This window comes from Pezoporus wallicus, unplaced genomic scaffold (genome assembly GCF_028554395.1).
Source record: "Pezoporus wallicus isolate ANWC-B61680 ecotype Strahan unplaced genomic scaffold, APGP_CSIRO_Pwel_v1 contig_749, whole genome shotgun sequence".
Lineage (NCBI taxonomy): Eukaryota > Metazoa > Chordata > Aves > Psittaciformes > Psittacidae > Pezoporus > Pezoporus wallicus.
Window position 1 is genome coordinate 189,180 of NW_026641327.1, and position 27,900 is coordinate 217,079.

General features: G+C 36.8%; 1 protein-coding gene across 3 annotated transcripts in view; it reads left to right on the forward strand.

Moving 5' to 3' along the window:
* INVS (inversin) overlaps positions 1 to 27,900 on the forward strand; it is an 85,120-nt gene that overhangs the window by 48,199 nt on the left and 9,021 nt on the right. For all 3 annotated transcript variants that reach the window (XM_057423048.1, XM_057423049.1, XM_057423050.1), the window contains 7 exons: positions 3,917 to 4,088; positions 8,787 to 8,942; positions 10,525 to 10,754; positions 12,324 to 12,430; positions 15,889 to 16,101; positions 22,324 to 22,625; positions 26,012 to 26,813. In XM_057423048.1, coding sequence (XP_057279031.1) covers positions 3,917 to 4,088; positions 8,787 to 8,942; positions 10,525 to 10,754; positions 12,324 to 12,430; positions 15,889 to 16,101; positions 22,324 to 22,625; positions 26,012 to 26,813 — 1,982 coding nt within the window. The remainder of the gene's footprint in view (positions 1 to 3,916; positions 4,089 to 8,786; positions 8,943 to 10,524; positions 10,755 to 12,323; positions 12,431 to 15,888; positions 16,102 to 22,323; positions 22,626 to 26,011; positions 26,814 to 27,900) is intronic.

A 27,900-nucleotide genomic window follows, 5' to 3' on the forward strand; every position in this document is an offset into this window, starting at 1 on the left:
CTTGCAAGGTAGCAAACTGTTTGAGTTGTTTCCTATAAACCCAGTGTTGTCTGCACAAGCTTATTCAGCGTTTTCCTATGTTATGTGATATAAATGTGGTTAATTTCAAACTATCAAACCCACATTTTAAAAACCTCAATTGCTGTAAAAAGAAAGACCCTTTGCTCTGTATATTTTCACCAGAACACACAATAATCATTTAGGTACTTCAGTAGAAAGCAGAGTGGCACCTACTATTTTATAGTGCTTTCACTTTTTAAGGCTCATTATAGCAAAATCTGTAAGTGTCTAGAGTAAGATCACCTGTATGGGGAATTGCAGAGCTGCTTCAGTACCAGTCAAACCAGTCTTGTCTTCAAAGTGATTAACTTATGAATATTTGCTATAATGAATGAGCCGTTGTCTCTCAAAGCAGAGTACCTGTTGTCACAGTTCTCCATGAAAAGGAGATGTTTTGAAAAGGTTTTTTTTAATTTTTTAATATTTTTAAGATATTTTAAAAGTCAGACAACAAAGAAAATTGGTTTCTCAGCCTAAATTCTTATATTTTCCTAGAATTGAGATTTTTTTTTCCAAAGCTAAGTAGAAAACTCACCAGTTTAATGATTGCTGGTCATAGATGCTATTAAAGGAGCAGTTCTCAAGCACTGGAACTTACAAAGGCTTTTTTCGTGCTGCTCTGCCTCTCATAGTTGAGTTATGCTATGCATAGTAAGCTGAGGACTTGCATCTAAGTTTTGTTATTCATAACCGTTTACAAAAAGGGTTGTTTAGTGCCTAATTAATGTAGCTATGAAGCACATATTGCAGCATTTTCTTAACAGGAGTACTGATTTGGATCTTTCTTGCATACCCACGTGTTAATTTCTGTAAGACAAGTAATATTCCGATGCCCTTGGAATCATTCAAGTGAACAAATCCAGAAGTACTATTGAAAGAGAAAACTGACCAATGTATATTAATGCCACAGCTGTCAACTTCTTTTTCCTTGTGAGAGTGAGTTTTGGAGTTTTAATGGGGATTTTTCTGAAGTTGTCTTAGAAAGATCAAACAAATATTTTTTATATTGAACCTTTTATTGGAGCATATCTCTGTATATAATTTACACCTTTTTAGGGATTTTTTTAATTGGTGCTGATTATTTCCCATTATGTGGTATGCACAGTTTAAGTCTGACTCACATGCCTAAAATTCTGATTTTTAAAAGCCCTTCTTTCTAGTTTGAGTCAGACTCATGGGAAAGACAGAATGTTTTTATTTAAAATCTGGTGATTATTTCCACATGCTTTTTTTATTTTTTTTTTTCTATATTGTTACATTCCTAAAAATGATTTTTCATGCTGGCTTTCTTTCTCTGGGCTTGATTCAGCTGTATGAAATATCTTCATTATGTTGCTACCTTTTGATCCTACAAGCCAACCAAACTACGATATCATTTAGGATTTTGTGGGGAAATAGAGTAGGTGATGGAATCAGACATTCTTTATAATCTTGTGAACTTACAATGAACATAGTGTTTCCCATCCTACATGAAGAATCAGGCAGGAGAGTCTCATTTGCATCTGCAGGCTTTTTTTAGCTGGTGATGTATCCAAAAGCCCCTGTTTATGTGTGCTCAAATTATGTCTCTGGCTGCTCTCTTTTCTTACTACTCTGATTGTTTCTGAGCATCACTAATTGCTTTTTTTTTCTCAGTTACATACAAATCCTTGAGTAATTCCCACCACTGCATTCCATGTACATAGTCAAATAACGGAGTGGAGATACATCCATGTTTGTTTTGGCAGTAGCATTGATATATTTATTGTTTGAGAGTCAAATTGTTCTCTTCAGACTACCCAAGTTTGCATAGGCAGTTTCTCAGTTAAAATGTGATGTTTCTTAGTCCCTAACAAGAAAAAGAAAGTTGTTCTTTTGTGTTTATTATAAATATTTGCTTTGCTTTCAGTTTTCCCTTAACTCGATGTCTTATTCTTTACTCTGTTTTTTCTGTGGTTTACTTACTCGAATATGACATTTTAGGTGTTTAAAGACTGAGGAGACTTAGCCAGCACTTATTTATATGAGGAACTTGTTCACTAAGACTAACTTATCCCAAATTATTACCTAAGGAAAAGTATTTTTCAGAGCTTCTTAATAGTACAGAATGAAATGATCTATATTTACCTCTCTCCTTTACTGTTGTTTTTCAGCTTTATTGTTTTTGTTTTCTCCAGTTGTTTAATAGAAATAAAATACATGTATTTTTTCATGACAGAATACATGTAGAATTAAACAGATTAATACTTCTGGTTTTCGATTTCTTAACCATCCTGTTCTACTTTATTTTCATTTTGTTTTCAAATTATGATAACTTTATTTTTGAAAATAAATCACTGTGGGATTTTCTTTCACTTTCTCCCATTAAAAACTCTAGAAAGAAAGAGTGATTGAAGAAATCTTGCTAAATCTTAGTGGAAAAATAAAATTTATGTTTTTAGGGTATGTACCTTAGTATTGAAAAGGTCCAGTCTTCATACATCTTTTCACTTGCAGCGTTTCAAGTAGTGCAGAGTACTGGTAGGGTGCTGAGTTGCTGGCCTAATGAGTAGCCATTTGTGTCTGAGGGATAGTGATGGTCAGTGTGAGTACACAAAGCTATATACACATGCTGGTTTGTTTGGAAGGCTTAATGCTTCCATTCCTCATTATTTCTGGCTGGACCTTTTTACAGTAAACGGGTAGTTAAGACGAGACTATTAGATAATTCAGACTTTATACCCAAATTCATGAAGCTGTTAGTATCTTAGATCACATTGATGTGAGGGAGAAATTTCCTGTTTCTTTCAAGGGATGAAATAAAAAATAGTAGTTAAAATAAAAATCCAAACTAGTCAGTAGGACTTGGACATTTAAACACCTTTGTGATTATAAGGATTTGATTCCTTAGAGCCAAGGAGTTCTCATCCTATCCAGAGCAGTGATAGCAATATTTTTGGGTCACACAGGGAAAAGGATAAAATAATGTTTATACCAAAATAGAAAAAGAAAACAATGAAACCCACTTTTTTTCAGCTTTTGTTGGCAAGCCTATCAGTGGCTGTTAAGAGATGTTTACCAGCTGTTAACTACACAGCCTTTGTAGGGCATTAGACAGAAAAGGGAAAAACTTCCCCTAGTTCTTTTTCTAACAGTTGTGATTTCCTTTCCCTTCCCTTTCTGTGTGGCTTACTAAGAATTGAACAGCAGGTTAAACAAGTGGGTTAAGAGCTTCATCTGAATACAGCATTTGAAGAAGTAATTATTTTGCCTTGATTTAAATTTTATATATTTTAGTGTAGCAGTTATAGTGGAAAACCTGGACTCTGATGTAAAGATTTTCTTTAAAAGAGAACATTTAAAAATTATTTTGATATTTCAGCAATTTGTAATATGTTGATATTATTAAATATTAGGAAATATAGCTCTGTTGCCTCCAAAGTACATTATTATTATTATTATTGTTATTATTATTTAGTTTAGCAAACCAAAATATTTGTATGTGCTGTCATATTTAGAACTGGAGCAAAAGAATGTGTCAGGAGAACCATTATTTTAGCATCATAGTATTAGAGTAATGCTTTGATAAGCTGATAATATTTTTCCCATTACTTTCCTTGCAGTGACTGCAGTGTCTTTTACTTCCTTACGATGAACACATGGTATCTGACACTAAAGAGAAAAAAGTATGAAATAAAGTCATAGTTAAGCATGCATTATATCACTGATGAGGAAAACAGCATAGCAGACAATACAGTCCTCCTGTTGAGCTATTACTCTGTATAAGCATAAAAAGGAAAAATGAAGCTTTGATTTGCTTCATCAACAGCTAAATGAGAACAATAGTTTCTTGTTACAGATTCCTTTCAATGTTAATTTTAATAGTATGTCTTTTCAGGAAACAGTTGAAGTATTTTTGAAACATCCTTCTGTAAAAGATGACTCAGATCTTGAGGGAAGAACATCCTTCATGTGGGCAGCTGGCAAAGGCAGTGATGATGTCATTAGGACTATGCTGACTTTAAAATTGGATATTGATATCAATATGACAGACAAATATGCTGGCACAGGTAAGATGTTTTACAGAAACAGGATGTTTTAGGTTAATGTGATTTCCACTGAATAAAAAACATTGTTAGAAACCATATTAATCTCTTCTGGATCTCTACCTTCATCCTAAAAATATTTCTTCATTAGTTTCATTATGTGTGTAAGTCGCTTCTTTGCTTTTTGGTGGGAAAGAAATAAACCAGTTAATTTGAAACATAGCAAGAAGAAGAAATGTATCCCTATGCTCCTATTTAGTTAGACCTGTAATCATTGGAAAGGAAGAGCTGTCCGGCATTTTGGAGAATAAAATTAAATATAATTGTATAAAAAGCCCTTTCTGAAAATGCCTGTTAAAAAATGTATTTGTAAATAAATAAATACTTTGAAACAATATAGAGCAAACTAACTAGTGAAGTGACTAAATTATTGTAATGAGAATCATAAGTACCATAGTTATTTATAAAGGTAGTGTCATTATATTAGATTAGAGCTATTGCACTTCTGTTGTCCAGATGAGATTAAATTTGATATCTTCCAAATTTATTATTCCATTACCTGCTCTAAGGAAAAGATAGGTGTGCAGTGCAGTGCTTCAGAATTCAAGGTCATGAAACTCAAAACTTCCTGTAGCAACTGTGAATTTATCTTCTTTAATTTATTAAAGTTATAAGAATTTCTGGTAGAAATATTGTACCTATGTAATACTTTCAACAAAAACAGAGTGACGGTTCTGACAGAGACAAGTGTTGAAGGATGTGCAACAGTGTTGGAAACACAGGTAAAAGTAGGGGAGCTGTATAATATGCTGATATCTGAATAAAAACCACAAGAATGTGGATATACTGGGCATAAATTGGAGGGGTTTGGTAGCAGGGTCTGCAAGGGTAAACTCTGAGGTTATGAACCACCCTATGCCAGTCACAGCCGGGTCACAAATTTAGAAGTTAACTGCAGAAACAAATACTTAGGTATAATAAGAAGTAAGGTGATAGCCAAGGTGCTAGAGCACACACCCATGAATAATACAGTAGAGGGCATTTCTCCTGTAAAGAAAACTATGTTATTTTGAAGAAACAAGAATGTATATTTCAGTGTTTGTTTATATAAATTTTACTACAGTTGTTTTAAGTATACTGAGCATTATCTTTTGGCTGGACATAAACCCAAACTAGCCTAAGGTGCATGCTTAGATTTAGGAAACTTGCAGCGTATATCTACCCCAACCAAAAAACAAGAATACAAGTTTAACGACTTTTCTCTTTTCAGACCACACTTCAAATAACATACAAATGGTAAAGAAACACAATGTCTGGGTTGCGTTGTTCAGGATTTGAAAGATAGTATGTATGAATATTACTTTCATATGGTGGATCTTTACACCAAAAGCCAAGTACAGTTACCATAAAATTCTATTTAACTATCTAAATTCTTGCTTTCATTACAAATTAACACACAAAAATACCATTTTTTCCAAGTTATGATAGTTTGTAATTCTTGAGGTTAAAAAAGTGCAACAAATAAAATCTCAATCTTCATGTCTGATGGTTTTACAGACTACATACTCTTCAGGTTTAGTCTTATTTTGTCTTTTATCAGTTCCCTTTTAAATACCTCACAGTATTGTTTTCAGAACTTAAGGTGCTGTAATGTAGTCACTGTGCAAAACCTCCTTGCAAAGGGTTTTCTTCTTTGCACAGTATCACATACTGTGTTTCTGAAATTACTCAGGTGTAGATTTCATGCTTGAATGATTCAGGTGGTTGGGTTTATTATCTTTCAGTCTTAAACCTTTCATAGCAGTGATGTGTAATCACCTTTTAATCTTGATTTTCTTGTAGGGCTTTTAATCCAAGGAAATGAATGGATTTTTCATTACTTGAAACTGCTCTGGTACAGAACACACTAATAGTCTTAAAGTAGGGACCTATGCTTTTCATCGCCTGCTGTCAAGCAATCTGAACTTTACCATTGTGCAAGCATGTGCAGTATCATGGGCTTTATTATAGTGAGCTGTAAAACTTGAAGCCCACCAGTAAATCACTCTCTGATTTCAGACCTGGCTTGTTTTTTGTTTTTTTTTCCCAAAGGTTCTTAATCATTTCCAAGTTTTGGTGAGGGAAAAAGTGTTGTATTCCGACGGGAAACTATGCATTAATAGAAAATAGCATAGATGCCACCCTGCCTGGGATACAGTTGCTTCGGAGAGTTCAAGGTTGTGTTTTTCTGACTTCTGTGTGCCAACTCAGTTAAGCTCAGTTATAATGTTGCGTTAACACAGCCTTTTGCATTTACTTAAAAAGAGCAAGCTCTCCATTCAGCTCTGCTAGAACATGGAGACTCTCTGTATTGTGTAGGAGAATGACACCAAGGGAAAGGAATTTCCTTCTTCTCCGAGATCAACACTGCAGGAGCATTACAGGGGCAGCTTTATAGTTCTGCCGTCACTGCGTACAATGGAGAGGGCTCTGTCTGTCGGCTGAACAAAGGGCCTATTGTGACCAGCTGGCTGAAGAATCTCTTCAGTCACCGTGACTCCATCACAGAAAATTTGGCTTACAAGAAAATATTGAGCACAAAGTGCGAAACAAGATGCCTGCGTCAGAATGAGTGATGGGGGGAAGAACCGGCCAAGCTGACACAGCAGCTCTTTTTCTATTGCATTGTTATACACACCCCATGTGTCATCTGATGGAGTGGTTTACTGCCTTTGGTTTCATAAAAAATGCAGTTACAGAAAACAGAACCTAGAGTTTACTGTGAGGCCAGACCATGAAAACCAGGCACATCCAAATGTACGGCGTGGCAGGGAGTCTCATTCTTGTCAAATTTCTACTGATAGCCACCCACTTGCATCACTACTGCAGATCTTGCTGCTTACAGATATTTTTCATTAGTGTGATAAGTGCCCCTATGCTTTTTAACTGGATATATAACAGTTAAACATCAGTGTCATCTTAAAGGCATGATTTCAGTTATTAAGGCAGCACTTCTCCACATGTCTCTGGCTGTGACCCCAGTTCTTGTAGGAAGTACCTCATTTGTCTGGATCACAATTCCAGGTACTATCACTAATTTTGAGAGTGTGTGTTTTAAGGCAACACACTTCAGCTGGTTTTGATTCATGGACAGTGTGAACAACCTGTGCATTTTAGTAGTGCCTGTGTAACAGCTTATGCTGGGTTACTGTTTCAGAGGCTGTGTGAGGCTGATACCATTAGCTGGCAAATACAGAAAGCCTGTTTTGATATTCTGGCCATGGTTCAAGAAGCAATTCCTTCTAGCATTGGCCTTCATGGTGTGCCTTTCTGTATAATGCCTCTGCTTCATTCTGACCCTGCCTACTTTAACATTAAACAAGTAGAGGCATGTAGTTACTGTTTACAGCCTCACATTTTGCTTGCTTAAGCAGGCTGAATTCTCAGCGAAGATTGATTTTTGTGAAATTTCATGGGGAAATTTGGATTCACTTTACTAAGTACACATATATGAATTGCATTGTTGTGTATTTTCATTCTGAATTATTTTGATTTTGTCATCTGTGAAATACTCTACACATAAGGCAGTATGAGAATGTAGATGATCAGATTCAATTGCTGACTACAGGAAATAATCCAAAGCATTTTAAAATCAAATTGTAAGTGAAGTCACCAATATATGTGTCCTCCATGGGTCTGAAATCTCATTGGTGTGTGTAATCCTCGTTTCCTCAAGAAAGAACCATGTACTGGTCAGACTGGCATTTCAACGTTTTCCTCAACTCCAGCTGACAGATGCTGTGTGATGCAATAATAGCAACTTCAGTTGTAGGACACCACATCTTTGCCTCTGAGGTCTAAAGTATCTAAAATAGCTTTGTGTTATTTGTTGGTTTGGACTCATTGAAGTCTGGAAGTGACTGAGTCCAAACCAACAAATAACACAGAGCTACTTTAGATACTTTAGACTTCAGAGATAAAGTTATGAGAGGGCAAAGAAAACTATGGAAGAGTAGGAGTCTGCAGAATCAACTTGCATAGTTTTTATACAAACAGGATTCATAAATTGTAGGGAAGAGACAAAATGCAGTATCTGGTTTTCCATCATCTGTTTCTTTTTCCTGAAGAAAAAAAAAGGCGCTGCAGATACTGTGCGAGATGTGATGGCCTTGCTACATAATTTTATGTAAAATTTTCTCTAAGTAATTCTAAAAACAGAAAAAAAGGGGGTGGGGCAGGAACAGCTGAAGCTATTGCTGAACCCAGGACATTAGTACTCTGGAATTAGCTTCAATTGAGACAGCTTTGCTTATTTTAGAGAAATAAGAAAGGTATTTTTAGGAGAACATTAAATAATGAAAGCTTCCTTTCACTAGCAGTGGGCAGTTTCATCTTCATCAGGGTGATGTAAGAAATGACACAGAAGAGAGATAAAAGTAGGTCATGTTGTGTTCTCTAAATCAGAAGCTGCTAACCTTCCGCAAATCCTCTTTGTAAGCCACTCTCGGTGGTTTTAAAGTTAAAATGCATATTCGTGTAAGTCAGACACATGTTTCAGGGCTGGCAGTTCTGCTTATTGCTTATAAGGCAAGAAAATATGGTTAGTGATCCCTTGTTACAATTCTTCACTTTCGTGTGGTTGCAAAACACCTTTTCTACCAAAATGCTTGAAATTAATTTTGACTATTCTGGTTAGAGCTAATGGCATTGTGACTTGTTTTTCCTACTGCTTTATTCTTTCAGCCTTACATGCTGCTGCCCTTTCTGGCCATGTCAGCACAGTGAAATTGCTGTTGGAACATAACGCACAGGTGGATGCTTTGGATGTCATGAAACACACTCCGCTTTTCCGAGCCTGTGAGATGGGACACAAAGAAGTGATACAAACACTCATTAGAGGTCAGCTGTTAGGAATTTACAAACCTGTTCAAAATTCTGGTGCTACTTTCTGTGGGACTGAAAAATAAACTGTAGCTAAGCAAGAGACAGGGGTAGAAAATTACTTCCCTAAAGCAGGTTTTGTCTCTAAGTACCCTTTATAAAACAATGCTGTAAAAGATTATCAGAGTGTTATGCAAAAAGGCTTGAAGTGTTAAAATATAAAACTCAAAGTTGGGATGGTTCTTTTCACAGCTCTTTTCTGCTCCAGCCTTTTCAAGTACATTCTAGTGTCTCAGACTGCCTCTTCCCCTAGCAAGTCATTGTTTTTCTGTCCTTTTTTTTTTTTTCTCTCCAGTAAACAAAACCAAATTAAGCTTTCTTCTGTTTCATGAGAAAGCATTTTTAGGCTTCTTTGAAGACTTTTTGACCATTTAAATGAATCTTTCATTTTTTTTTTAATGAAGGTAGTCATCAGAAAACCTTAGTCATTCCCTGGAAACATTCAAGGTCAGACTGGACAGCCCTAGTTGAACTACCTAATCTAGTTGAAGATGTCCCTACTCATTGCAGGGGGTTGGACTAGATGACCTTAAAAGGTCTCTTCCAACTCAATTATATGATTTTAGAATTCATGTTTTCCTCTGGTTGCTTTTTATAGGTGGTATTTTATTTGTAGGCAAAAATAAGATTTAACAATACACACAGTTTGAGATAATTGTAGGAACTCTGCTGAAGTGTAAGAAGTATAGTGAAAGAACAGGGGCATCTTAGATGCAAAATAATGTCATTTTAGCTTCACGGAAATGTTCTGAGTAGCTGGAAGCAGTCTTCCTCCTCCCTCAGAATATTATCCCATTTAAGGGCAGTTGAAGTATCCAGTCTAATAAGAAGGTACACAAGTTTTCTATCCGCCAACCTTTCTTACTGAAAAGCTTCACTGGGCATATTTTAACCCCTTGTTGAGCTCTTCCTCTCACCCCCTGTGCCATTTAGCTTATGTAGATGAAAGAAGTTTGATTATCAGAATCTGAGTTATATTTAATTACATGTTTTATGATACAGACAGTTGTTGCTGGTGGATTCTAGTTTTTGTATTAGTGGAATTCTGTTTTGCATGGAGTTTTTTTGTCTTACAAGTACATGTAAAGAAATTAATTATCTGCATAGAAGAGTCTTGGCATGCTTGAATTTAAAAAAATCAAGCATTTTTCGAAAGCCATTCTTACACTGTATTTTGTCTGTTTTATAGACTTAAAATTCTTCATCTGAAGTCTAATCTTCAGAAGTGATTTTATAGATAATAGTTTCACTGAAAATTAATATAGGCTAGTTTTTTTCAAGGACATTTGACAGATCTGAAGATTCTAAAGCATCAGAGATAATGCTCAGAAGCTTGTAAGGAAGTTCGACGCCTGACCCTTACTGAAACTATGTTTGATTTTAAGTTTTAAGATTTGAGTAACAAAGGTGAAGTTACTTTCAGAAATCTTTCTCTGAATTGTCAGTTTACCAGATAAGTTTAGTTGAACATAGCTTACTTATTTTCTTTGCATTCAGAAGCATTTTCTTTTTATGTTCAAAAATGTATTTGTTGTTACAGGAGGAGCAAGAGTAGATTTGGTTGACCAAGATGGCCATTCGCCCCTTCACTGGGCAGCCCTGGGAGGAAATGCTGATGTGTGCCAAATCTTGATAGAAAATAAAATCAACCCTAACGTACAGGATTATGCAGGTAGAACACCTCTGCAGTGTGCTGCTTACGGAGGCTACATTAACTGCATGGTAGTCTTGCTGGAAAACAACGCAGATCCAAATATTCAGGATAAAGAGGTATGTTGTTATTCACTAAGCTGTTTAATTAACTTTAGGATAACCATAAATAAAAACATTTTGCTTTTCTTCATGGTAATCCTCTTTTCTGGGACATAGAAGCATCTTTGCTGCTGTTTGTCATAAAAGGAAATACATCCAAAAGGAAATACATCCTGTTGTAATGGCTTCACTTCTGAAGTCTTGAATGAAAAGAAGAATTTTATATGCAGCAGGAATTTAAGATTCATATTTTTGCATCTCACTTTTGACTTTTCCTTATCAAAATGTGAGCTTATGAGGAATCAGTCATTTGATTTCTTAATTTCTATTGTTCCTTATTAACAGCTGATGTGGGAATGTGATTTTATACCCTGCAGTGTGTTTCTTCAGCATAGAGATAAAGGAAGTAAGATATTACCAGTAAAACTGCACAAGAACTGCTTCCATTACTTATCCACATAAGTATCCACATAGGTATCACTCTTTCAGGAAAAAAAAAAAGAACGCTGATTAGTGTACGTGCTCTTTTGTGCCATTATTCAAGCAGTAAATGAAATTAGGAACCAGAATAATTGTGCAACATATAACAGATTTCTTTGTTATATGACATAATTTCTCAGAAGTCGGTAGAACTTTATCAGTCAAAATAATTTCACCCAATTTGTTAAACTTTTCTGTAGCTATTCATTGTAAGGCATGGATAATTCCAGGTAACGGAGAAGGATTTTTTTATCATGAGATCTACAGAGCATGCTGAGGTGATTTTGTTGCCAGCTGTGTATGGCATCAACTTGAGTACAGCTAAGCACACCAGCTCCACCTCTTCCACACAACACAACAGCATGCTCTTCAGCCCTTGGGGCTCGAGGGGCAGCTTGCTAGCACTGAACTCAGAATGTTCTTCTGCGGTACCACACCTTATTTCCTGCATTTGAAGTTCAGAAAAGCAAGATGCAGACAGGAGATATGGCCTGAAAGTGAAGTGAAATATCTATGTTTTGTTGATATTAACAGAACTTGAGGTAATCATATTGTGGTTCTGTGATCCCAGTCCCAAGAGTGGTTACGTATGACCTGACTTATCAAGTGCAGCTTGAGAGTCGGACTTGCTTCATGTGAGAGAAACTAGACGTGTGAAATCAAGCTCGTTTTGAAAGCACAGCTGGAGCCATTTTCTCCTTAAGCTTCATCTGATTTTGAATTCTGTAGTAATTATTTTAGTCTTGTCACAGTATTTTGGAGCAGCTTAGAAAACAGTCTGAACTACAAGACTTGATGAGAGCTGCTTCAGACCTAGGTGGCATAGCTGCAAAGAAACTGGCTCTAGAGCTAGTCTCCTAATCATGTTTTTCAGCTGCTTTATGTGGAAGAGCACGAGTGTTGTAATCTTGGTTTTTTTTTTTTAAAAAGATTACTTAATTTTTAAGTGTTGTATTCTTTTATTTTAACGGGAAAGTTTATTTAGAAGAATCACTCTGTCCTTCATGTCCAGAAAAGCATTGAATTACAGTATGATTTACAACTTTTATTGTGGCATGATGGAGTTTGGGGACAACATTTATTGTTGTTCTGCTGTGTTGTTTACAGGGAAGAACTGCTTTGCACTGGCTCTGTAACAATGGCTACCTTGATGCTATAAAGTTGCTGCTTGGTTTTGATGCTTTCCCTAATCATATGGAGAACAGCGAGGAGAGGTATTGCCTGTCTGATTGCATTATTTTGTAATTTAAAGTGCTGCGTACTGGTTTAAATGTTAAGTGTTCAGATATTACTAGAAAATCAGAATCTTGTGTCTAAAAGGAGTGCTGCAGTCTTCATTGTAAGCAGCTTTTCTAATGTGAAAATCTCTAAGTAAGACATTTCAACTTCAACTGTGTACACTTTCAAACCTTGAACTTAGATTTCTATGAGTATTTACTCATTCTAGTCTTGTTTGAAATATTAAAGATCTTTCTAAGATATATAAAGTTGACAGTGGATATGTGCAGAGAAAAGATGGATAAGGCATTTCTGCTGGTTTGGAGTAGACTGGAATTTTTCTATTTGGTAGGAATATAGTGAGGAGAAAGAAAACGTGAGAAATGTTACATTTTAAAATAGTAATTACAGATTACCTGGTGGTGAACTGTATGCTGAAGGCCTAGTTTTTAAAAAAAAAAAAGTCCTCCTATAATCATAAAGAGACAGTACATTTGCATCTCTTTTCTTTGTCTTTCATTGACATATAAATAATAGTTTTTTAAAAGTGATTTTGATTGTGGAGTTCAAATTAGCCACCTGACTGTGAAGGTAATTACTATTAGCAGAAATGTATAATGCCTTTTTTACAGTAGATGAACCCCTCATAATTATAAATAAAATTATGATCAGTATATGAATGTGAATATTTCAGTATATAAATGTGAATATTTCAACATTTTAAACATTTTAAATAACTCAAGGATTTTAAACCCTTCTATTTTAGTGCTAAATTCGAGTCTTCCATACTTATCCCAGTTTTAATTGCTTTCTTCCCTCATCATTTCTGTTTTGTTCTCTACTCTAAACCACTGAGATCTCTCTTCCTTTTCTATTCTTGTTTTTTTTAATTGAGAAACACAAATGAAAGTATAAGTAGTTCCTAATTATGTAGTGTCAATGGTCTCTTTAGTTATTTTTGACAGAAAATTAAATAAATAGTTGTAATTAAATTACTTTTCATAAGTAAGATTAAAGGCCACTATTTTGCCAGAAAGGAGGCTGCTATTTTCTTCACTTTGTACAAATGTTCTAATGACGTTCAAATGTCAGGAAAAGACCTTAGCTGTGGTTTTACTATAGTCATCCAGTTAGTATCTGTTTTTGTTTCCCTTCTGGCATTAATATATATTTTTACGTATAAATTTACATTATTCAAGATATAACTAGCAGTATTCCAAATGTCAGTCCTTAAGCACTATTTCACGTGCAGAACAAAACAGATTCCAAATATTTCTAGATGAAAGAATTTTTAAATAGAATAAATGTATATATATTGTATGTCAGAAATGCACAGTTGACTTTTAATAAGCATCTACAAATTCTTGTTTTATTTTTAAGAGATCGGAAGCTTGGAAAATGGAAAAATCAAGATGAGTGTTGTAAGAGAGTAAAAATAACCTTATATATATGGTTCCTCTGTAATTTAAGGAAATTGGTTTTTAATCAGTAACAATTTCACCAGATAGTAAAGTTTTTCAAGTATAACTATAGAAAGAAGCTTCCCTTCTTCACTTTCTTAGAGTGCAACATGAAATACCAGTTCAAAATTCCAACATAGTAGTTAAAACTAAATAGTTTTCGGAAAAGATGGAGCTGAGATTGCATCTAGGATTTTAAGCTGCCCGCTTGCTTGCAGGTACGCAATCAAGTGCCAGTCTGTAGAGTGGTAGGTTTGTTGTTCTTGGCAAATTTATTTCATAATCCAACTTGACATCCAGGGCGCATGACAGGCTAGCTGCTGCTTGACCAACTACGTGCTAAATTACGTATATAACAGCTGTTGGCTGATGTCTTCTTTGCATGTTTTCCTGTCAACCAAGCTTGATTAAAAAGCTGTCTGCTTTAGAGATAACCAGTGGAAAAGAAAATTCATAACAGGCTTTGAACTGAGGCAGCAGAGAAATGGCTCATTGTAAGGGGCACATGTGAGCAGCCCTGAATGGGAGGTGTCCAGTCATACAAACCCGTACTCAGATTTGATTTGAGTAACTTTTTTGCTTTCAGAGTTAGCTACAATGGGGTTAGAGAATCTACATTTAAAAATACAGTCTTTATAAGTGATAAATGCTCCATCCCTGGCAGTGTTCAAGGCCAGGCTGGACAGAGTCTCAGGTGACATGGTCTAGTGTGAGGTGTCCCTGCCCATGGCAGGGGGGTTGGAACTAGATGATCTTAAGGTCCTTTCCAACCCTAACTGTTCTATGATTCTGTGACTGGGATCAGTAATATAATACATTGTCTTGGCACACACATGCTGAGTAACATGTGGGTAAAGTTTATTTTAGTATCTTTTGTGTCTTTAATTAAAATTTTCAAAACCGGTTATAATTTTAAAATGTGGTTTTCTGAAAGGATGTCCCTCCTGAAGCTCCCATTATTCAGTTATCAAAAATCTGTATCTCTTTAAATGCTATCAGCAGCACACCTTGACATACAAATCTTCATGTTATGTCATTGCCTTTATTCCTGCAGACACTTTAGTTCAGATACTGTTAATCCTTCCATCAAATCATTGCTGCGTGGCAAGTCCAATTCTGCTTTCTGTCTGGTTTTCTTTGCTTACCAGCATTGTGTCCTAGCAAGTTACCATCAAGAGGAGCCCTAATTTTCACAGTCGCATGCATTGACACTTGCTATTTAATAGTCTTGTATTATTTGGTCTCGGTTATGGTTTGTGAATGATGATTTTCAGTCAGTAAATGTCTTTGCCTAATGTTTCAGTGTTGGTGAGGGAGGTATGTAAATTTTTTTTCCTGTGGTGACAATGGGAAATTTGGGAATTATTTTTAAAAGGGGTTAGGCATCTTTGACACTATTAAAAACCAAAGTATTTAATATTTTTAGCACCTGTATCCATTTGAAAACAGACATAAGTCTTCCTAGTGGTCTTTCTGCTTGGTCAGTCATACTGTCCTTAGTCTTTCTTATAGAAGCTAAGCCACATTTGACAGTAAATCTCTAGAACTGAAATTCATATAGGAGTAGCACAAAAAATGTTTTAACTTGCATTTTGTTTAGTTTATATTTCTCTATGAGAACCTCAGTAACACCTTTGTAAGACTGCTTGCCTAAAGCAGTTAATGCTATGTGTTGGGCTTTGGAGGATTTTGATCCAATATAGCATGTAGTCTGCCTCCTCCCCTCCCCACTTCTTTTTATATTAGGAGACTAAAGTAAGCCTTAAACATAGTCACAGTGTGTAGAATGAGTAAGACAGGAAAAAAGTATTAAAAATTTAGTAAAACAGCCTGTGTTAAACAGATGAAGACAGATTCAAAAACCATTGTTTAATCTGTCTTCATACAAGAAGGTCCCTTATTATGAAATGTGGATTAAGTAAATGCACATTATGGTTAGAATGCTACTTCAATGATAATGGTTGTGGGTTTGTCTTGTTTTGCTTGTTTTCTAGATACACTCCACTTGATTATGCCTTGCTTGGTGAACACCATGAAGTGATTCAGTTCATGTTAGAACATGGGGCTCTGTCTATAGCTGCCATACAGGACATTGCTGCTTTCAAAATTCAAGCTGTCTACAAAGGATACAAAGTTAGAAAGGCTTTTCAAGAGAGGAAGAATCTTCTAATGAAACATGAACAGCTGAGAAAAGATGCTGCTGCCAAGTAAGTCTGAGACTTGAAATCTACTCTGGCAAATAGATATTTGTCATGAGTTTGTGTATATATCAGTGTATGATTTTGTCTGTTACTCATCATCAGCTCTTATTCCTTTGAGTAAAATTCATGAAACTGTAGATGATAGATGGCGTATAATGGACTTTTTTCCATACACCTATAGATGGAAATTATTTTCCAGATAATCCCAGATTAAATAATAAGCTTTATATATTATAGAAGAACAGGGCAAAATATCAAAAGCTGAGAAATTAGCAAGTTAGCATCCACAAATCTTTACTTGATATTTTGTATGGTGATAAAAAGGCTTGGAAAACATTTATCACTCTAAGGTAATGGAAATAATTATTGACCTATGAAGTATTTTATATTAATTTTGAAAAGAAATTAATAATTAAATGAAGGAAAAAAAAGAAAGAACAAGCAAGAAAAGCCCGGTTTAATAAGGCTTACCTTACTGTTTCACATGAGAGGTTGTGCTTTGCTAGCAAACTGAACTCCCGGATTTTATTTTCAACTTCTGTTTTGGCAGTATCATTCTCTGCACTTACAATTTCTGCTCTTGAATTAGAGAGTTACCATGAAATCATTGTATTAGATTCTAGATAACTAACTTACACAATTGAAATAGTTACTTGTAAGAGTGTAGGTTCTGACTGAGTTTCTACCCTGTTTACATGAGCTGATAGTAGTAAAGTGGTGAAATTCTAAAATCAGAAGGTACATAAATGATCATCAAAATACTTCAGTTGCTCTGGTTTTATCCTTCAAGAATATTATATGAAGAAGAACAAATTAGCACCTGGTTTCTCATGATGAAATCTGATTCCAGAATAAAAAAAAACATAACAATCTGAAAATATTTCTGCATTATTTTGTAGTATTATTTCTGTAGAGAGGTCAAGTGAATAAGCACACAGAATAATCATTGCACCTAGAGATCTTTTTGTTGTATTTGTCTGTCATAGACAAAGTCAGCTTCACTGTGCTCTATTTCAATTTTTTGTATCTTGATGTTCTGCCTAACTGTCCAGTTTGACCTTCATTGGGTTTGAGTGCTACTACTGTACTGTTCAGTAGTTTTTAATGCCCAGAAAGAACCAAAACTAGAAATCTCATCTGAGTAACTGCTTGCAGAGTCTTTAGATGCTAAAGTTGTAACTTGCAGCCCTCCTACTATTTGTCTTTTTTGCTGAAGTCAGTAGAATTCAAACTCATGCATGGAGAAGCTGCCTTTGAAAATATCCCCAATATCTTCTGTGTTTCTTTTTAGTTTGGAAAACTCTGTTTCTTGCTGTATGGTCACAACTGACTACCAAATGAGGTAGCTTTATTCTTTATGATGACAGTAATTTGTAAAAGAATCTGTGCTACCCATTTAGAAGGTAAAACGAAGAAGGATTGCCTCATGGAAATTTGGAGGTGCTGTTACAATTATTTTCCTCTGTGAGTTTCTGATGTACTTTCTGAAACTTACTAAGCTGTTGTTGATTTGTTTGAAAACAATAGAAACAAAGTCTGCGTACCAAATACCATAAAAATAGAATTAAAATACAATTGGAGTGTACAAGCAAATCAAGTTGTCACATAACAAATTTTATTTAATTGCAGTTTTATGATCTGTAATAAACTGAAGGGACATTATGTTGTCATCATTCTGCGTACCCATCTGTGCGTTCCACAGCTAAAATTGGCCAGGGTGTTGCTACATACAAAAACCTAATATCCCTACTGATGTTTAAAAATCTGCTCTCCAGATAAAAGTAGAAGATATGTGGGAATCCAGAATGCTGGTGAACTCCTAGATTGAGCACCCCACACACACACTATTTCAGTGCATGTATTTAAAACTTGCTTTGTAATATGTTAGAGAGACTCACTGATATAAATCATTCCTAAGTCTGCATGGGTTTAATCTGTTGGGCTTTCTTCCTTAACGAAAAGTCAACCAACATCACATACCTGTATTATTTTCTGGTAAAGTTACATTGACTGTGTTAAATGCTTGTGAAATATTTCTGTACAAACATATTCACCCATGTTAAACAAACCTATGTCAAAGAAATGGTAATTTATAAAATGAAGCTTGATTCAGAGCAAAACAGCATGCACACTATTATGTCACTGAGCAAACAGACATATCAGGAGACCAATTTGGGTAAGCAGGGGAGCCATGATAGATCTCAGATGCAAAAGGGCAGTATACAGAAGGTGAAAGCAGGGATGGGCTGCAAAGGAAAAATGTGAAAACATTGCTTGGGCATGTAGGGATGGTGTCAAAAAAGCCAAAACTCAAATGGAGTTGAGGCTTTGAAGGGATGTCACAGGAAATAAGGTGAGCTTCTGCCCCTACATTAATATTAAAAGGTGAGCAAAGAAAATGTGGACCTATTGCTTGAATGGTGCAAATGACTTAGTGACAACAGACAGGTATGGCAGAAATACTCAATGCTTTCTTTTTCTCAGTCTTCACCAAGAATGTCTCCTAGGCCTCTGTGCTTAGGGAAGTGGTTCAAGGAGAAGAGCTGTCAGCTGTAAATCAGGATTAAGTCAGGGATCACTTGAGAGAACTCAGCCCAGACAAGTCCATGGAACCAGATGGGTTGCATCCAGCCGTGCTGAGAGAACTAACGGATGTCCTTAAAAGGCCACTTTCCAACATCTTTGAAAGGTCACAGAAGCCAGGGAAGGGTCCTCAATGACTGGAGGAAAGCAGATGTTGCACCCAACTTCAAAAAGGACCAAAACACACATCTTGTAAAAGGAAGAGCAAAGAAAGGGTTGCTCCATGACTGATACTAAGAAGTCTGAAGTGTTCTATGTCTTTTTTGTTTCAGTCTTTGTTAAATGTCAAATGATGCCCATTAGCAAGTGAAATCACACTAGTAACAAATGGCAGCAATGCAAGATAAAATACTGAAACAGTTTAGAGATTAGTGGATGAGTGAGGTGCTTTCAGATCAGCTTAGCCTGAGAAAGCTCATCGTGAGTTGTTTAGAAAATTGGGCAATATAATCTTAAAATGGTTACCCTTAAAAACTTTAGGAGGACTGATGGGATTGGAGAATCAAGGGCCACTTAAAGCAGCTTGCCCAGGACCATGTCCAGTCATGTTTTGAGTGTCTATGCAAATGGAGACTCCACAACCTCTGTAGGCAACCTGTTCCAGTGTTTGACCACCCTCACGGTAAAAAAAATGTGTTTTCTTGTGTTCAGGTAGGATTTAATGAATTTTAATTTATGCTTACTGCCTGCTGTGGGTGATACTGAGAACAGTCTGGCTCCACGTTCTTCGTTCCCTCTCATCAGATATTTATAGACATAGATGAGATTCCCCTCAGAGCCTTCTCTTGTCCAAGCTGAATAGTCCCAGCCTTCTCAGCCTCTTCTCATATGAAAGATGCTCCAGTCCCTTAGGGTGGAAAACATCAAAATGCAGAAGACTGTAAGCATATTGAAGACTAAATTAGAAATATGAATGGTGTTAAAATACATATGAGAAATGATTGAGGAAAAAACAGGTAGCTAGGTAAGGACAATGGAGTGCTCTACACGTTTGGGAAGATCAGTCAACACAGGAATACTGGTCAGAAACTGTCTCTTAGTATTTTTATTAAGAACTATCTGTTAAAGATCGTAGTGGATCAGAAGCTGAATGTGTCGTGATTCAAAAGTGTTATGCTTCTAAAAACAAGCATCATGCTAAATCATATAGCCGAAGGCAGCTGTTTATCCAGCATGAAATATAACTCCTCTTGGTCCAGATAAAGCTTCAGCAATAGTAGGACCATACCTGGAGATTTATTTTCAGTTACGATTTTTGAAGTAACTGTTTCTTGCAAGGACAACTTCAAAAATGCTCTCCAGGCACATGGAGATGTTCTAAATTTAAAACAGAGTAGATAGATACAGAAAGCACAGTGTTCTTAACAGAATAGAAGAGGTTGGCTTCCTTTTAGCAGGATCAAAATTCAGAGCATCTCTGTGTCTTCACAAGTGCGTGAGGCTGAAACTGTTCCTTTCCATCTGCTAAAGTCTCAGTTTCGATTCACTTTTGTAATGAAATACAAATTTATGACCATTCAGAACAAAATCCTGTTGCAATTATAGTGGAAAATGTTGGGCTGCCAGGTCTGTTATCACTATCAAGCCGTAGTTGTCTAATTTGAGAGCCCAGATTTGGATCTTGTTGTATAGCTAGAATCTCCCAAAAATAAATGAGAACCCTTAAAACAGGAATTTTTCTCCTCCTTTACTTCTCCATCAAACCTAGTCTCTCAAGTCAGACAACAGCAAAACTTGGAAATTTTCATTTGAAAGATATGTTTCATTGTGACACAAACTGAATTTCTGAGTAAATAAAAAGCACAAGGGGAGGTTCGTAAGTATTCAGGAATCTGTTAATTGACTAAGCTGTTGTGTGACAATTACCATGATAGGCTATGAATAAGGAGCTTTGAAATCCCTTCCATTTATTATTTCTTCAGTTTAATCTGAAAAACCAGCACACAAGGAAGACCTTTTTATAAGAAAAATCCCCTTTTGCTTCTTGTGAATTTCTGGTCCTGTGTCATTTCAATAACTTTACAATCGGTGTGTCACTGAAGTTACTGTTTTGAGTTAATCTGCTCATCCAAAGAGTCAGGTCACTCTGGGCTGATTGTGTATTGCACAATGCGTCTCACACTTTCTTTTTAAATACCCTACTGGAGCATGCTGTTAACAGGCTGCTTGATTCTTGTAGGAAATGACTATTCTGTGAATAGTAAGATCTGATTCATCAGCTCAAATGGCAGAGTAATGGCGGTGAGATCCATACTGTATGTACACAGTCCAGACATCCCCATGTAGCCCAGTTGTGGAATGCTGACATGATTTGAAACTAGCCACGTTTTTCCATGCCAGAGGGAATACTGAACCTCAGGCTGCTGGGAGAGTATTTTTTAGATCAATTAACAGCTTTTCAGGTGCAAAGTTCGATCAGCTGATTCTGCAGAGCGTACTTCGTAAGATAGTACTGACAGATAAAGTTAAGCCTTCTCCCTGGCAGCTCACGCTGAAATGACATATACTGGCATTGATACAACTCACAGGAACTGAGGATGGCATGCTGCATAACTAACCTGTCATATGCTGTGCTGTGAGCTAATGTGTCAACAGTCTGCAAACTGTGTTATAGCGTTGGAAGCAAGTTAAAATACCAGGCAGCGACATGATACGACATTTATCACCTGTCCATTCCAACAGGAAAAATGTCACTTCATCTTACAACCAGTGCTTAATTTGCAAAACTAAGTTCAGTGGTAGGTAGGTAACGTTTGCTATGTGCTATTGCGTTTATTCTGCTTTGTAGGAGAAGAATTTAAAAGCTAAAGTGCAATGATATCTCACTGTATTTAAAAATAGGCTGTAAAACTTTATTCAAGAGATGCGCCTTTCCTAACCTTGTCCAAAATTCTTCTTTTTATCTACACTATTTAAGGGATGCATGACTTCTTTCATTTTGAAAACCAAATATCGTAATTGTAATGGCATACTACGGGCACACAAGTTTTTAATTCACATCTCATACTTTCAGTATTTATCATTTGTATAATGTATAATCTGTTTATATGCATTAAGTTATCTGCCAATGATAAATACATAGGAGCAAGTTAGTATCAGTAGCTAGTTTGAAATTGGTTTATAATTATCTGAATTAATTATGACACAGATAAGTATGAAAAATAATTTTCAAAGAGATGATGTCTTTTACTGGTTTTCTGGTTTTCACATACAGTGCATTGCATAACTACGTATATGAAAGCATTGTTCATTACTAATGAAAAACATAGTTATTAGTATCATATTGCTTGTCTTCTGTCACCTTTTCAAAATCCTGCTTTAAGCTTTTGTATATTTATAAAAACACTAAATTTCATTGTTTTCAATAAGGGAGTGCTGTAAAATCAGCTTAAACCACTGCAAACTGAACAGGCAGCTGCCTAATAAGGACTTAAGCTTCATTAGGCTGTAGCTGCAAGTCAGTTGTTATTTCAGATCAAGTTAAGACACTTCAATACAATAGGTGTCCCTTTCTCACAAAAAAGGTGTTATCCTCAGGGTTTTGTTGTGGCAGTGTCAAGTTTCTAGAAAGCAATGTGTTCAAGTTAGATACATGCTCCCAAGATTTTGTCTTTGGAATTCTTATGGTATTGACTATAATTACAGGAAACGTGAAGAGGAAAGTAAAAGAAAAGAGGCCAAGCTACAGAATGGGATGCAGAACGTGGAAGAAAACAGGCTTCGAGTACAACAGAATGCTGTAAATCGAGAGGAGACTACCAGCAACTCACAGTTACCTAACAAACCCATTGATACACAGAGTAAGAGATCTCTGTCCCTCAGTGGTTCACAAATTCAACTAGGGAGAAACAGTAGAGGTTCACCTAAAGCTTGTCACAACAAAGGAACACCAAAGGAGAGTTGCCTGTCAGCCAAACCTCAGAGTGAAGGTCATAAAATCAGGAAAGGTTTGTAAGCTTTTTAAATTGTCCTGATTATCCTTCTTGTCCCTGTGTGGGGTGTTTTATGCATAGGACTTGTTTCATCTTTCTAGCATTTCTTATTCTTTCATCATTTAAGCAATTCATATATGGTAGGAGTAAGATACAGATTCTTTTTATTGTGTGTGTTCTGTCATCTTAAGTAGTCAAAAATGCCAGCATATACAGTGTCTTTTAAATACCTAAAATATGTGAGAACAGGCTGTTGGGAGTTGTTCTATTAGTTGTATTATTAGGAGAAAATGAGATTAAAGATATTTTGGCATATCTATGGGATACTTGAAGAGTGCTAATGGAGAAATGGTAATTCTTGTTTTTAAATGAGGTTGAAATGAGGATAAAATTGTTCTAAGTGACATCTCTAGCGTACAGAGAGAGCTGTTCAGTCTGCTTCATTCTCCATGTCAGGGTTCTCCTATGATTAGTCTCTGAAGTCCCCTTGTTGAGAACACTCTAGGGTATTTTTTGAGAAGTGAAACTGTTTTTAGAAATTGTACTATGAAGCAGTGTGTCAGAGGTGCCCTGCTGCACTCTTGTATTCTGTCTTTAAATGCATCATCAATTTATCGTCATTTCTTGTTATTTTTGTGAGATAGTGAACATAATGAGGAAAAATTGATAAGTATGGAAAAAAGGGAAATGGGAAAGAGAGATCTGGGGAGGTTTACAACAGTGAAGGGCAGGAAGAAAAGAAGGAGAAGTACAAAGAAACTATAAAAGAGGAACAAGCAGCCTTTTCTTTTACTGACTCCATGTATCCATTCTTAGCCAGAATCTTCCACTGATTATGACAATGGAAACTTGCATCAGTCAGACTCTCACTGGTTCTGGACCAAATACAATAGTTTTGCAGAGAGAATGACCTGAGGAAGTAGGTAGTATGTAGTCCATGGGAAACAGGGGCTATAGAGTCAAACTGACTACAGAGATCAGGACAGAATTTGCCAAATTTTCTGTGAAGTATTCTATTATTGATACTTGTATTTGGAAAACTGCATTTATGTTCAGTTGGGTACGCTACCCTTTACAGTAACCTAGGGAATTCAAACCAGCAGCAAATGCCACCAGCGTCTAGCTTGGACTTTTGATTGAAGGCTGCCCTGAAGATGGAGATTTCCTGATGTAGCTATGCCAGAATAATTTTTCCATGGTGATGGTTCTACAAGTAAAATTTTAAAATCATATAGGCTATTGCCTGGAGGTTTTTTTATTTTCAATATGTCTTTAAAAGCAGAATATAATTTCTGCAAGCAGTAGAATTTTAAGTAGAAAATTCTTTCTGTTATTTACTATCTTTCTTCACCATGTTGGATGTGACAGCAAAACTCTTCTTCTGAAATACATGTCTACTTCTCCTACAAGACCAGTTTACTTTCAGATTGTAAAGAAAGGCCCCTCTTGCCCAGTCCAAAAAGCCTATGTTTGAAATAAAATACTATGCCATTTTTAGGCATGCATTCTCTTTTTGCTATTGAAATGATGCCAAGAAAGCTGATGCAGCAAGGATCAAATCATGAAGTTCTTTAATCAGTTCTCATTAAGTGTTTTAATCAGTCCTCTTGTGACCAAAAATTTAATGGATTTCATTGGACATTTTATTGGAATTAAATATAAATTTAGATCCTGTGGGCTGTGGAAACTATGATTTAATTGGTGGGGTTTTCTGATCTGTTCTTCACGGAGAAATCCTCTTTCCTATTTATGTTATCTCATTTGCCTTAGCTGTAGTACAAACAGGTAAGTTCTTTTTTTTTGTGCTCTGTACTTGCTATTGCTTGGTCTTTCTATCTAAGAAAGTTTCTATCAACCTTAAAAGATGAGCTAGAACACTTAAATCATAGGCTTTTTCCATTATCGAGTTACCCAGTTGTTCAGGTTGAGAAGTTCTGCACATACTACTTCAGTGTGTTATGGTTAAAGTAAAAAAGCTTTCTACATGGTGGACGTGCAAACCAGGCAGCGAGTGTTGGTGAATTCAGAATGACAAGGCTTTTCTTTTAAAGCTTTGTCCTTTTTCCTTGTTGAGAGAACAACAGTGCTGTAAACTTCGTATGTTTGAGCTGACTGTCAGCCCTATGCCCGTTTTATTGATGGCACTGGCAGTTTCTGATTTGGCTTCTCTAGGAGTTGGATTATGCCCTTGGAAATCTTGGCATCAGAAGGCACGTTGATTTTAAATTGTCTATTCCCCAGGTGTAATGCAAGAGAGAGTGAATTCCCTTCTCCATTCTGAGCAGTTACAACAATAGCTCAATATAGAAAAGAAAAAAATAATTACATTAATAATAGATTAAAATAATAGATTAGTTTTTTTTCCCGTCCCAGAACATAGAGGGCTATCTACACATATGCTAATCATGTGTAAGTTAGAGTAGCCTTTCAGCCCACACTGACTTGTCACTATGATAAATCTTCTTTGTTGGAGACATCATTGATGATAATCTTTAGTTTCCTTTGTATAATCTGATAATGTGCCATATTGTGTTACCCAGTCAAAAGTATCCTGACAGGCTGCAGTGGGGATAAATATAGCATGGTTTCTCCAGGTTTTGGATGATCCAGCAGATTTTCTGTGATTCTGGTATATCAGAGGTCTCTTCTTTTTTCTGTCTTACCTACCCCTGAACAACCATTCTGTCTGTTACGTTTCATCCTGCCTGGCCTGTTTTCTCATTCTCCTGTTAGTTTCCAAACAGAATGGAAGGTGTATGGTAGATGGGAGATTTTCAGTTTTGGACTGAAGTCTGGCTTCCGAATCATCCTCGCAAGGGCATTTAGAAGCACTTATCTCACAGCAGCAAGGGAGAAACAGGAAGGACCGCCTAGTTTCATTTAGGATGTCAAGTACCGAGAAGCCAAGCAGTCTGGGTTTCCTGGGTCAGTGGGTTACCCAGTCTGTCACCACATGCCAGGATACAGGGTGGCTAGAGCAGAACTTCAGCAAATAAGCTTGAAACAGTGACAGTCTGTCACGGTATCTGCACTGGAATGAGCAGATGTGTTCATAGGGCTGCATTCCTGCACCACACTGTGAGCTGGTTTCTTTGGAGAACACCAGTATATTCAGGTAGGTGAAGAAACAGTTTTTCCCTGTGAACATTTTTTAGGCATCTAAGTCAAATGCATTGTAAGAAAGAAAAATACTTTGAGAACCAAAAGCAAATTAAGAAGTTTGGGACTGCACTGTTACAGGCAATCAGGTCCGCTCCTGATTCTTCCTGCTCACGTGTTTCTTCATTTTAGTAAAGCCCAGTGTGCCTCAAAGGTAACTCAGCAAAAAAGGGAAATAGAGAAAAAAACTACGTTTTGTTGGTTCAGAGGCTGAATGTTGGTTTCCATTTCTCTGTCTAAAGATTCACTGAGGAAACACACCAAAAGCAAGTCAAGTTGTGTCCATTTCCATTGTGACAAAGCAAAAGAGGAAACAAAAGTTGAAGTGAAACATCAGGTCACAGCTGCTACAGAACTGGATGGAGAAAAGCACAAATTGCACACTGTTGACACAACGGGTGCTTGTGTTCGGAGGAGCAGAAGGCATACTGCTGCTGCTTGTAGGACTGCCAGTGTTGGGGAAAAGCTAAGAGATCAAAGTCAGCCTTCATCTGGCAGCAGGGACCATTGTGAAGGAACGGCTGTGTTCTTCTGCAATGTCAGCTGTACTGGTGGAGTTGCGAGAAACTCGAAGCAATGTGAAGCTTCTTCCAAAAGCAAAAGGCATCAGCAGAAATGCAGAAATAAAGAGGTAAATGATGAACGATGTTCACCAGCTGGCTCTAGTAGACCAGGAAGTGCCAAAACAGTATTTGTAAACACCAGAAATGACAGTGTGCATGCTGTAGAACAAACTATGGGAAATAACGAGTTAGCAAAAAAGGCCTCCCCTTTATTGTCTGCTAAGGCAGAACGTATGGGAGCTGTGCCAAGAAACCCAGCAGCGTGTTCTGCTCCTGATGACAGTTTGATCTTGGAAAATACAGGCATAATTGGATCCAGGAATGCAGATGATCAATCATGTTCTGTCGCATGGCAAAGTACAAATATTGAACTGATCCCTTTAGAGATTCGAATGCAGATTATAGAAAAAGAAAGAAAAAGAAAAGAGCTGTTTCGGAAGAAGAACTATGCTGCTACAGTCATCCAGAGGACATGGAGAAGGTAAGACTGCTGTTTCAGTAGCTAGAGAAGAGTAAGATGTAAAGTAAATTAGCTTGTTGGCAAAGTGCTTTTATTTGGTCCTTTTGCTTACATTACCGGTGCTAAATAATGAATTTAATAATCTTTCACCAAGCAAGTGAAAGCAGGTTTCAGTCGCCTGGAATTACATTAGTAAGCTCATAAAAAGAACAAGGTAAGTGATGACTTTTAATCATTGAAGAAGTTATGAAACTTCTGTTTCAAGCACTGATATTTCTTCAGAGAGTGCAGATCAGAATTTGCCTAAGCCTGGAGTTCACTGCTCTTGTGTTCATTAGGAAACTTGCACATGGAGGGATACAGGGTTTTTCCTGAAAAGGTTTTTGTAGCCAGATCCTTCACCACCATTTACTGACACACTTGAAATTGTATTCTGACCTGACTTTCAATTGGGCAACCAAACTACAAAAGGTTTGGAAGCTTTGGAAGTTCATTGCCAAAACTTGAAGCTAACTTGAGTAACTTGATTGAGCAGGAATGACTGAAGAGGCAGACAGGAGAGAGTGAGATGTCCCAGCATTTGCTTTCCACAGCATTGTCCTGCTTTCATGAATGCTCTTTGTTTGCTATCTGTTCATCCAGCTCTGGGGTCCCCAGGACAAGAAAGACATGGACCTGTTGGAGCAACTCCAGAGAAGGGCCGTGAAAATGGTCAGAGGGCAGGAACATCTCTGCTATGAAAACAGGCTGAGAGAGTATGCTTGTTCAGCCTGAAGATAGAAAGCACAGGGGGGACCTGATTGTGCCTCCCTTGAAAGGGGGCTTATAAGAAAGATGGAATAAGACTTTTTACCAAGGCTTGTAGTGACAGGACAAGGGGGGACAGTTTTAAACTGGCAGACGGTAGGGTTAGATTGGACATAAAGGAGGAAGTCCTTTCATGATGAGGGTGGTGAGGCACTGATACAGGTTGCCTGGAGAAGATGGGGCTGCCTGATCCCTGGCAGTGTTCAAGGCCAGGTTGGATGGGGCTTGGAGCAACCTGGTTTAGTGGAAGGTGTCCCTGCCTATGGCAGGGGGTCGGAACTAAATGGTCTCTAAAGGTCCC